Here is a 12758-nt window from a genome sequence, read left to right as displayed (position 1 = left end):
TTGGAACCTGTGTTTCTTTGGCTGCTACATTCTTCTGTTCGGAGGCCAAACGGCTCAAAAATACAACAAATTTCAACTCGTAAATCCTATTTATATGCGTTTCAGGTTAGAGCGAGATGAAGAGCAATTAAATATTCAAACACAATACCTGTCTGTCTCTTGTTCCAAAAGATTGTTGATTGCTTGGAAGCAAGAGCCTTCATGTCGGTCCAGGGGAAGACACACATGAGACTGAAGAGAAATTGGTCACATTGCACCTTAGGCTTTAATACTGTCATTCCCAAAGACTGGATTGTGACCCACAGGTGGGACACAGGAGATTTTATTTTGGTCACCAATTAAATCAAAGACTATAAGAAATTATGCAAAGTACATCTGTTATAACGCATGTGTATTGTTTTACTAATGAGAGGAAACAAGGGCCTGTTAATTCTGCCTAAATACACACATTTTGTCTCATTTATGAAATGTCCTGCATTGTTTTCCTGAGAAGATGAAATAAAACAATGAAATTGCCGTGTCAGAATAATATCAAGATGCAGTAAAAATCATCAGGCATGTTCACTTATGCACAAATTAATGTTTTTCACACAAAATGTATTGATAAGACTTATTGTGTCACAATAGTTTGTCATTTTTAAAAAGTGGGTCCCCAGAAAAAACTAAACAAAAGCAAAATTTTGGGAAGCACTGCTTTAATACGTAAATATCAGTCTTCTACATACAGGTGCATGTTTATCAACAGGATCAGAACAGGAACATGGACACACCAAGTCTCTAGTCTCTCTGGAGTTCACGTGACAGAACTCTCTTCTACTGTCTGTAGTTCTTTCTCTGTGCGAGCAAGGCGTCTCCCCACCTTTATGTGCTTGCAGTCTTTACCTGGCGACAGTTGTTACACAGTAGATATACAAATTAAGATACTTATACTCTGACAGACAGGGAGGTGTCAAACAGCTTACAGGCTTTTATCCTTACTTTACATCATTACAGTTTAACAACATTCTTCACACTTAGGTCATAAGTAATTATGCATGTACTTTATTATGGTCTGGCAGCCACAAGCACATCAGCAGTTCATGACAATTACCATAATGTGAGTGTGTGTGTAAAGACAGGTTAGAAATAGAAGAGTGAACCTAGTTCTGCATAGAGTAAAAATAGATCACGTGGTGTGGTACATTGTGTGTTTTGCATTAAACCTTCCTATTCCATCGGACTCACATGCAATAAAGGACATAATCTTGATCCGAGTATCTTGAAGAACCAAATTAAATACTGTCTCACAATTATATGGACATTTACAAAATAATTGCTAATATCATTATTACTGTTATTATTTTCTTAGTCCTATGTAGTGCTGTGAATCAGTAAAAACAATTCTCAGAGTATTACTTTGATGGTAGACATGTATGTAACACATCTATATCATGTTCGTGGTTCGGCATAGCTAAGCTAATGTTCATTTTGTGATAAATGCAAATTTGCCAAATACATTGCTTAATATATTTAGAGGAAACTTGTTGTAGAATCAAGAATTTGCCTTTAACCCACGTAGTCATTATGTCTACATAACTGATGACTATTTATTAATTATTTCACAACTTTGTGAAATACTTGATTCTGATTGGTTGATTACGGAATTCTAAGGTGTGGCGCACTGTTTTTCAGGCCGTTGCTATGGACACAGTCCTGATCATAGACTCTGGAGGAACAATGAAATTATTGTTAAAGAGGAAGTTCACCCCAAAATAAATATTCAGTCAGAATTTCACATGAAAATGGCATTGCAGAATCTCCCAAACAAGGGAAGTGAATGGTGACCAGTTTTCAAATGGAAAAGCACCCCACCCATAAAATGCCAGCTCATCTGGTGTAATCCAAGTCTCCTAAAGCACCTGACATGCTGTTCGCACACCGTCACACACACACTGTCAGACACACACACGGTTCAGACGTTGTGCACTTGCACGTCAATGTGGCTTCAAGCTGAAGATCTACAGTGAAGATTTAGTCTAAATGACGTCTTTCAAGTCAGCTCGGCATGTCAGGGCTTTAGGGGACTTGAACTGAGCAGACCAGATGAGCCTTATGTTTTCTTTCATTTGCATCCATTGTTTGGGAGATTCTGCAATGCTGTTTTCCTATGAAACTCTAAAAAACTAAACCCGATCTTCAGTTGGTGTGAGGGCTAGCAGATAATGACTGCATTTTCATTTTTGGGCGAATTTATCCCTTTTTAATCACAAAAATCATTTTAAAATGAAATATTTTGTGTCTGATTTCTTCTGGTACATAACCATGTAACAAGCAGGATAACTATTGTGTCACTATTGTGAAATAAAACCCTTCAAGATTCAAGATCCCTCCGCTTCATGTCAAGGCCCTACATCATCCTGATGGGATTTATTTCACAAAAACAACCTGCTCGCTATACATTATCCCCTACCTGTGTCATTGTGTTAATATTTTGTTGTGATTTTTTTGTGATTTTATTGTGATATTTGATTTTTATCAGTACAACTCAGCTCTACTGTTGGATAGTGTAATTTACACCAGTGAATCATATTCTATAAGTTCATCACTATTTGACAATTTATGGGATTTTATTTTAGGGAAAATGTATATATTTTACATATTGTATATTGAAGAATAGCTTATGATTAGGCATATCACCCAGCCACCATGTGGGGACACAATGAGTCTGTTCAACACCTAAAACCTAAGTTAAAAGTTAGGGTCCAACACTTGTCAAGCCCAACATGAAGTAAGTTTTAAGTAATCAGATGTATGTTTTGTACGTGCCTCAGTACATGATGAAATGATTGGTTCTTCTGTTTTTAATAGCAGGTGGGGCTCAGACACTTCCTGGCATGTGGTGTTTCTGGTTGTCATGAGGCGGTGCAGCTGCAGCTTCCTTTAAAAGAGTCAACAGACAGAGCTGTGCAGGAGCGGCTGGACAGCTTCAGTCTCACATCTACTGACGCTCACAGACACACGCACTGCGGCTGTCTGCGGGGATCTGAGGAGACTGCTGTCCTGTTTTTCTTTCCTCTTTTTAAAGTGGCATGGTAGTTGGGAGCTTTTTCATGTCTGATGGCACAAGAAGAGGAGTCGTGTCTCAGAAGACAAACTTTTATATACCTGAAACTTGACGTCGGCTGGAGGAGCTGTCAAGAAAGGACATGCTGTTCAAAGATTTAAATAGGATATAACGCGTTAAGGCGCACCCGGAAGAGACGCTGCTCCGTGCCTTATTGATTTATGGGGTCAGTTTTTCTGTTTTGAAGAGTTTGTTGATTGTCATCGATTATGGGTGGAGGAAGCGCTGCCGAGCTGCCGCCTCCATCAGCCGCTGTGAAGATCTTCTCAGCTGGAACAGCTGGATGTGTGGCCGACCTGGTCACCTTCCCTCTGGACACAGCCAAAGTCAGACTACAGGTGAGTCAGTGGTGAGGATGTGCTGCTTTTAGAAATACTGAGGTCATTAAAGCCCCAGACAAATCTCATCATGATATTGAACCATCTAAAAGATCCACTTGTTTTAAAAACATTTATGACCCGCTAAGCAGCAATTTGTGACACAGCACAGGAAATATAGACACAATTACACCTACATATACACTAAGAGCACATCAGACAAAGCAGCAATAGTCTAAGATCATCTGCAGCAGACACCATAGATGCCATCACAGTCTAGGCAGGTGCATGTCAATAACTATAACAATAATGTCTTAAAAATAAATATTGACTATACTGTGCATCCTTTACGCAACTACATGTTTCCCCAAACCCACCATGGCTACTGCATCCTAAAATTTCCTTCATTTTTTCTATCTATTTAATTGTGATTATATTTTCTGTAAGTTTAATGTCTACATGATGGTTTAAATGCCGTCAAAGTACTTTACACAATTCTGGTGCAAATATATTAAATTTCTATTTATTTTTTTGGCCTAACAACAACATAATTGAAGAATATGTATGGAGGTCCTGCTAGTCAATATAATGAGAAACTTTCTCAAAACAATGAGTTACTATCTCAAAATAATCAGAAATTACATCAAAACTTTTCAAAAGTAATAAGTGGTATTTCAAAATGATTAGCTTTTCAGAATAATGGTGAACTTCATGAAAATGATTAGTTAGTCTCTCAAAGTAATGATAAACTTTCTCAAAATAATGACTTTTATACTAAGAGTTTATTTTGAGAAAGTTTATCATTATGTTGAGATATTAACTCATTACTTAAGGAATGTTTCTCCTCATATTGGCTTACAGGATCTTTTTGGCAGAGTTGTCCTTCCATAATTCACACCAGGATCAAAACTCATCATGTGTGATTTATGTGTAATTGTGGTACAAACACCCCCTCAGACAGGAATGAGACATGTCCTCAGTGTCCTCAGTGGTATTTACAGCTCTGCTTGTTGTTTTCTAGCAGGGTGCACCTCTGCCACTGAGCCGGAGGGATATTTTAAACACTTAAGTACATGTTTCTACTCATTAAACCAGGGATGTAACACTTGTAACAGGCAATAGGCATATAAACATCATAAGAGACTAAAGCAATAGTAAATGCACGTTCATTCCCCCCAGCAGACTGTTCAGAAACTCAGTTCACATTCTGTTTCAAAACATCATAATTAATTAATTTTGTTGTGTATTTATGTTCCTTTAGATTCAAGGGGAAGCCAAAGCCTCGTTGGACGGCCAGAGGGCGAGGTACAGAGGTGTGTTTGGCACCATCTTCACCATGGTGAAGACCGAGGGCCCCAGGAGTCTGTACAGTGGGCTGGTGGCAGGACTGCACCGACAGATGAGCTTCGCCTCCGTCCGCATCGGCCTGTATGACACCATGAAGCAGTTCTACACCCGCGGGTCAGACAGTGAGTGACGAACAATGTTTCTACACACGGTCGAGCAGCGCGGAGACTGAAATCATCCATCACAGCTCACATTCCAGTTTGTTTTCCAACAGGTCCTACAAACACAGCATTTTGCACAAGTCATGAACTTATGTACTTCTTTTCTATTGATTTTATTAAATCCAATCATTTCTTGAGCTGCAACTAACAATTACGTTCATTATCGATTCATTGTCTGATTACTTTCTCAATTAATTAATTGATAAAAGGTTGGCCGAAGTCAGTCTTTATCACTTTATTTATCACAGTGGGGAAATTTCAGTCTTGCAGCATTAGAGCTATAAAGGAATATGAAAAGAAAGGATAGTAAATAAGGGAAATAAGTAGATGAAGATAATAACAATACTAATACTAATGTGAGAATGGGGTATATCAATAAGCACAGTAAAGAATAAACCAAAATATAAGTGTAAAATGTAAAAAGTCTCTCTAAGTATCCTCTCTAATATCACACATTATACCATTTTGTTAATCCATTCTTTTAATACTTGGTCTATTTTATTTTTTTATCCAATACAGAACAATAAGCCAGTTTAAGAGAGACTTCTACAGAGCTGATTCTGTCCATCAAGTTTTATTTCCTTCCAAAAATCCATCCAATCCATCCTTGATTTCACTACATTCCCAAATACAATGACACATTCATTACACTTAGTACATGTGATAGATGTATTGTAAAAAAAAAAAAAAAAAAAAGTGTAACTAAACTGCTATTACGTATATATGTACAATACGATATGATATACTTTATTGTCCCCATAGGGAAATTTGTTTTGGACTCAAATGCTGCACACAACATGCCTCCACAGTGTGATAAAACAAACAACATAATAAATATATTGCACATAATCCACATTGCACATTACAAGATATTGCACATACAAATACATAACACATATTGCACATACCCTGTGGTAAAAAACACCATGAAACTATTGCACAATCCCTGCAGCCTCAAACAGCACAATTTAAAAGTTTAATGGAGGCATGTATGAGACAATTATATTGTAATAGTACTCGAATTTTAAGATAAAGTTTGTGCATCTTCACAAACCATGATCCAATCCTCAGATGATATGTCCTCATTTAAAATCCTTCCACCATGCTACTAATTTTCCTTCTAATGGGTGATTTAAACAATTAAGCAAGTATCAAATTATTAGATTAATTTTCTGTTGATTACCTAAACAACTAATCAATTAATCAATGAACTGTTGCGGTTCTAATCGTCACTTATTCCAAGCTGCAGTGGTTAACATAAAATAATGGCAAGATAAAATATTTGACAGACAAACCAACAGTTTGGTTTGAGATAGAGATGAAACAATTGCCAGGTTCAAGGTAAAACACAATAAAATTCCATAGGATTGGTATTATCATTTCAACTTTTATCATTACAACCGTGCCTGATTATTACACTTAAAAAATGTGATAATTAATTGCTACATGAAACTTTAACATTTTTCCATTGTTTCAGATGACTGAATTAAAGTGCAGCAGGTCAGACTGGGTCATCACAGCATTGATAATATAGTGACAACAATTAGCCAACACCAACCAGGGTTAGGTCAAATTATACTGATGTTGTTGAATCATGATCATAAAGCTACAAAACAAACTATTTCAGTGCTAAGAAAGTCTGCCATTTGTGCCGTAAAAGAAAAAAGAGCTGCTTTAGCTGAACTGGTTCTTACAGCTGCAGGATATAGGTGACAGGACAGATTCCTCTGTCAGAGAACAGACCTGTGTTTATGCCAGAGGCCTCGCCTGAGTCCCTTTATCTCTGCAAGCAGCGTTAACCTGAACGTGTTCTCTGCAGGCCAGGTTTCCATCCTCATCCAGGGCCTGTCTGCAGATATCCTGTTAAACCAGTTTGAGAGTTAAAAAGCAGAGTGGTTTGCATTTAGCTTCGCAGTTTGCATCCTGCTGCAGTTTTACCTTACCTTACCTTACCTTTCAGCCCCAGGCTGTTTGATAATGAAAATTCTTAAACTGAAGCTTCAAAATTGAGCAAAGTCTTTGATGCAGCATGGTGTTATTGTTTACCACACAAAGTTATCTGGAAAGCTCAACTCCACAACTACTTTTCTACTTTTCTGTCTATTTTAATGTCACTCATTATATCAAAATTACACCACGGTTCAGTCTCTAATTAGAGGAAACATGTCTGTACATGCATTGGAAAAATGTCTTTACATGCATTTCTTGCGTCTCAGATGCAGGGATCGGGACTCGGCTGCTGGCGGGCTGCACCACAGGGGCGATGGCGGTGGCCTTCGCTCAGCCCACTGATGTGGTGAAGGTCAGGTTCCAGGCTCAGGTCCGCCTGCCTGAGAGCTCTGTGAAGAGGTACAACAGCACCATCGATGCCTACAAGACCATAGCCAGGGACGAGGGCGTCAAAGGGCTCTGGAAAGGTAAATTAAAATGGGGAACTAATGATATTTTCAAAAAAGAAGGGGTGCACGTTCAGTCCATGCAACAAAAGTTTAATAAACTTTTCTGATAGCCTTGCACTTATGTGATGTGCATATAATTACCTCCTCTCTACTGGAAATAATGACATGAGTTTGGAGTGTTTTTTTTTTCTTTTCATAAAGCAGATGATGGTCAGTACACCCCCAGTTTGGAGAAGCAGCAGTGTATCGGCATGGAACTAAGCAAATAACTCCTGTGAACAGGGTTAAGTTTTAAGTTTTAAGTGTACACTTCGTTTTCCCTGCTTTATTTTGCATCAGCCTTTTCCAACAGGAAACTCCTGTTATATAAGCCAAACATGGCTCTCTCCAAAACAACCAAACTCCATTGTCAAAACTAGTAGTTTTACCTCACAAAACACAGGAGTTGCTGGTCCACCGCTGCCTCGATCTGTTAGTTTGTTTGTGCCATTGTGTGACTTTGGAAGTTTAAATAGTTAGCTTGGATTCACCAAAGTTATATAATAACCCAGACTTTATTTATATAGAACATTTGATTCATACATGCAGCCCAAAGTGCTACACATAGCAAAATAAAAATAAAGAAAACAGACAGACAGGAAACGAATAAAAACAAGCAAAGAATAATAATACTACAAATAAATGTGTGGTGATAAAAAGACAACAGTAAAGGAATATCATGAAAGAGGAGAATTCAGTAAACAAACACCTAGAAGTGGAATAATATAAAAAGACCAAGGTTATAACATGACTCCCAATTAACAATTAAAAGCCAAATTAAAAAGATACACCTCAACTGTCCCCTTGAAAATACCAAGAGAGCTTGCAGATCCAGTGTACAAAGGCAATGAGTTCTGTAGTTTAGGAGCATAAAAACAGAAGACACTCTCACTGGTATGTTTATGAGACACACAAGGAACATTTAAAAGAAAAGTGGTGGCATAAAATGAACGAAGATCCCTGTTGTATTGAAGAGTAACATCATTTAAAGCTTTATACACAAGTAAAATATCTTTAAAATCAATCCTAAAATCTACAGGTCGGTAGTGTTTTGGTTAAAACTCTGCATTTCAAACGAGCTGTAGTTTACTTATCGACTTATTGTGTAAACCAGTAAAAAGGGAAGAGTCAAACTTTGGCAATATTTCAGACAAATAACACAAACAGATTAACAGATTGTGGCAGCAACTCCTGTGTTCTGTGAGGTGATTTTTTTCCAGCCTGGTTGTGCAAGAGATGGCAATATTTAGCTTATATAACAGCTATTTCCTGTCAGAAACAGTTGTCTGATGGCAGAGTAAACTGGTGAAAATATTCTAAATATAGCGTACACTTAGAATGATATTGATTTTTGTAGGCGGTAAAAATACATTTTGTTGCTGACCCTGTCCACAGCAGTACATCGCTCAGCATCCTACAGTGGTACTTCTCCAAACTGATGGTGTGTCGTACCTCATACATCCCCACTTCAGATAATCCATACTACGCCATTTTATTGTTTACAACGTTGAACTGTCTCTTCAGGTTGTTTTCCAAACATAGCTCGTAACGCTATCGTGAACTGCTCTGAGCTGGTGACCTATGACATCATCAAGGAGCTCATCCTGAAGTACGACCTGATGACAGGCGAGTGCAAACACGCTTCAAGTGTCAATTTCAACCTCCGGGAACTTCGCTTCGTCTCTTCACTGTTTGTGGTCTTTCCAACACGGTCTTCTTTGTGACCGTTAATAACTAAAGCAAACGTCTTGTTTTGAACAGACAACATGCCGTGTCACTTCACTGCAGCCTTCGCGGCAGGTTTCTGCACCACCATCGTAGCGTCTCCAGTGGATGTGGTGAAAACGCGCTACATGAATTCAGTGCCTGGGCAGTACAGCGGTGCCATTAACTGTGCCTTAACCATGCTGGTCAAAGAGGGACCCACAGCTTTCTATAAAGGGTATGCACTGTGGTTAACTGATCAATGAAAAAAGCAAAAACTGAATCTAAATTACCATTTTTCTTGTTTAATTTGATTCTTTTTTTCTTTTTAATAGATTCATGCCGTCTTATCTTCGTTTGGGCTCGTGGAACATTGTGATGTTTGTGAGCTACGAGCAGATAAAGAGAGCTGTGGTTAGACTGCAGCTCTGATCTGTCTTACAGCTGGGTTGGCACTGGAACATCAATCATGATCATGATTGTGCGGTAAAGCCAGGACTGTCTGTACAAATCAACACATGCTTGTGGTTATAACTGCTGCTGCTGGTCTGGACCTGCTCTTCCTCAGAGAGAGAGAGAAAAAAAAAAACTGCACGTGAGGCTGAACTCAAAAGACAAACTGCAGGGACGACTCACTGTGAATGTTTGATGACTTTATTACTGTAGAATCAATCTCTTTTAATGTTTTTAAAAGACATTTTTTCACAGAAGACATTTTGACATGCCAGAGTAGGAAAAGCACAGGAGGAAAATGAACAAGGCCGGATTCCATTTAGCTGCTTTAGTTTCAGGGTTCCGTTACTGTGTACACCAGCTCTCTGTCACACTCACGTGTCTTACTGGGTCACTTGGAGTGTTCATTTTGTCAGATTTTTTCATTTAGACACAGTACTGTGTCAAATGTCCTTGTTAGTGTTTTTTTTTTTTTTTTTTAAAACAAATTTAGTCAACCTCATGTTTTTTTCATTGACAAATTGATCTTTCTTAAGACCTGCCCCTTTTTGCTCCAATAACAGTCGAGCAAGTTTAGTGCCTCGGCCAACTTTCTCCTTTCCTGATTTCTGTACTTAGATATGCTATGTGCTAGGATAGTATATGTTTTTCATTTTGTTTTGTCTTGTTTTGTCTTTTTTTTTATATAAACAAAATTGCACATGACTATCAAATTTGTCATTAAAACTCATTGTGCAGAATGCATACAGTTAAACAAATAAGCCAGGGGTGCGACAACATTGAAAATAAACAGAAATACATAAAAATTTAATTAATAAAAGAAATAAAATAAAAAATATATATATAAAAAAAATAATGAAAAAAAAAATATTGTGGACACAAATTTAAAATTTAAGTCACCACCATACACAAACACAAACACAAACCTTTATAGTCTTTAAGGCTTTCTTATTGTTACAGGTTTTAATGGATTGTAAATATAGTTTTGAAATCTTTATTTAAAAAAAACAGAAAAAAGAGGCTTTTAGTTAGAACATTTTCATTTATGTATATATGGAATTTGGCCAATAAAGTAGGCTAAATAATGTGTAATAAATGCCCTTTTCTCCTATTTTCTGTCACAATTAAAGGAACCAAATATAACATGTTCTCAAAATAAAGCAAATTTTCGTGATTTTCAAATTTGGTGATTTCTTTCCATATTTTTTAGGCCAGTAAATGTTGAAAATAAAACCAAACTTTGAAGATGATTGAAAGATATTGCTGGATGGCCTGTAATGTAATGCTAATTTGTATAAATAATAAGCTAGCTAGTTAGCAAGTATTTTGCAAACATTAGCTAATACCAACTAACCAGCTAACTAATCTACCTCGATCATCAGTTTGCTAGTTAGCGAGTATTTCGCTAACATTAGTTAATTTAAGATATATCACTTTTACAGGAAAGGAGAAAGTTAACCAAGGAACAGAGCAAAAAGGGGCGGAGCTTCAGAAGGGTCGGTTAATGTCATGATCAAACAATGAAAACTGTTGATATTTTTGGTTGTTTTTAGTCATTAGATTATATTGAACTGTGCAATCATTCTAGTCAAGCCAAAAAAAATGTAATATAACACCAGCGCTTTTCTAGTTGGCTTAATATATCTTAAAGTATAACCTACCTCAGTTTTTTTGTGGTGTCTCTCCATGTGTCTCTTTGGGTTTGTGGTGTTCTTACCAGGTATCTTATGGCTACATTTCTTCTCTTCTGATTAAAGAAATGCACTTGTTTTTTTTTCACAGCCTCATTGTAACAACAATGGGCCTAAAAATCCCCTTCTTGTTGTCATTGTTAACTTAAACCTGCTTCCTGACAGCTGTAGTCTCGTCTTTTTTCATCAACAACAATGCTATGTTCATCGTTGCATCTTTGTTGTGGAGACATATTTCATCATGGTTTCTATTAACAAAATTAACAGTAGAGTCTTGAATGTCAGAGAGCCATTATTAATGTTAATGCTTCGGCTTTTCCTGCAATCACAAGTCAAAATGTCTGCTGAGAAAGAAGGTGTGTTTACAAGTGAAATCTGGTGTGGATGGGGATGCAGGGTTTCCTCCTTATTTACAGTAACTTATTGTTTATTTCTAGATTCTCTTGGTTCGGTTTTGTTTTTCATGTGTGGTTTCAATTGAAACTTCCCTGTTGTTATGATCACATGAAAAAATGCAGTCTTTTGTATGAATTCTTAGGAATTAGGGTTATTAGGGAATTAGTTATTATAATTATGGGTTTATCTGATTCTGATTCTGATTATTTTGATAATTACTCAATTAGTCTTTTGGTCTTTTAAATATTAGATAATTTAGAAAAATGCCGATCACAATTTCAGCAAATCTCATTTGTTTTGACTGACTAAAACTCAAAAACCACTGAATAATCAATTTATTGTCACATTGGAAAAGAGGAAATGGGGAATATTTGGTATTTGCTAATTTTCTGCTATTCGACTGATTGATTTATCATTTTAGATTTATTGAATGAGCAAAGTTATGTAATGCTGAAATGACCATAAATGTATTTAAAGGGATAGTTTGGATTATTTGAATTGGGGTTGCATGAGGTACTTATCCATAGTCAGTGTATTACCTACAGTAGATTGCTTAGCTTCCTACACTTGTTATTGCTCTCGTCAAACTAACCGGACTCCCATTGAAAAATGGTTATTTAATCCTAGTAAAACACACTTGATTCAAACTTGGGAGAAACATGATAAAATTCACCAAAAACATCTTTGCTTGTCTTTCCAATGCTCCAACAATCACAAACTCCTGCACTTCCTACTCTGCTGTGGACAGGGTCAACAACAAAATGTATTTTCGCCAACTAAGAAAATCAATTTCATTGTAAATGTGCACTATATTGAAATGTTTTTCACCCCCTTTCACCTCGCTGTCAGACAACAATTTCTGACAGGAAACCACTGTTATATAAACCAAACATTGCTCTCTCTTTCTCAACCAAACTTCATTGATGAAACCGGTGTTTTTACCTCACAGAACACAGGAAATAATAATATACCACAGCTTCAGTCTCTCAATTTGTTTTTTATTATTGTGTGTCTACAGTGTTTTAAAAAGTTAGTTTGGATTCACACAAGAACACAAACAAACAGATCAAGACAGCGTTAGACCAGCAACTCCAGTGTTCTGTTAGGTAAAATTACTGATTTTGCCAGTGGAGCCCGGTTGCTTTGAA

General features: G+C 37.0%; 1 protein-coding gene across 1 annotated transcript; it reads left to right on the top strand.

The window, feature by feature from the left end:
• Window positions 1-2926: 2926 nt before the first annotated feature.
• On the top strand, window positions 2927-9991 carry LOC146329002 (dicarboxylate carrier UCP2-like). The gene is made up of 6 exons (XM_084717980.1): window positions 2927-3441; window positions 4682-4889; window positions 7145-7345; window positions 8891-8992; window positions 9128-9308; window positions 9406-9991. Exons 1-6 carry the CDS (start codon window positions 3313-3315, stop codon window positions 9500-9502), a joined length of 918 nt encoding a protein of 305 aa, XP_084574106.1. The 5' UTR covers window positions 2927-3312; the 3' UTR covers window positions 9503-9991.
• Window positions 9992-12758: the final 2767 nt, after the last annotated feature.

This window comes from Lutjanus erythropterus, chromosome 4 (genome assembly GCF_056507025.1).
Source record: "Lutjanus erythropterus isolate fLutEry1 chromosome 4, fLutEry1.hap2, whole genome shotgun sequence".
NCBI classification, from domain to species: domain Eukaryota; kingdom Metazoa; phylum Chordata; class Actinopteri; order Lutjaniformes; family Lutjanidae; genus Lutjanus; species Lutjanus erythropterus.
The sequence above is the reverse complement of the archived record's forward strand: the minus strand, read 5'-3'. Positions and strand labels throughout refer to the sequence as shown.

Coding starts and splice junctions, on each gene's coding strand:
- LOC146329002 (XM_084717980.1), top strand. CDS start 3,313: ATGGGTGGAGGAAGCGCTGCCGAGCTGCCGCCTCCATCAGCCGCTGTG. Junction 8,993..9,127: donor GAAGTACGACCTGATGACAG/GCGAGTGCAAAC, acceptor TGTTTTGAACAG/ACAACATGCCGTGTCACTTC. Junction 9,309..9,405: donor CCCACAGCTTTCTATAAAGG/GTATGCACTGTG, acceptor TCTTTTTAATAG/ATTCATGCCGTCTTATCTTC.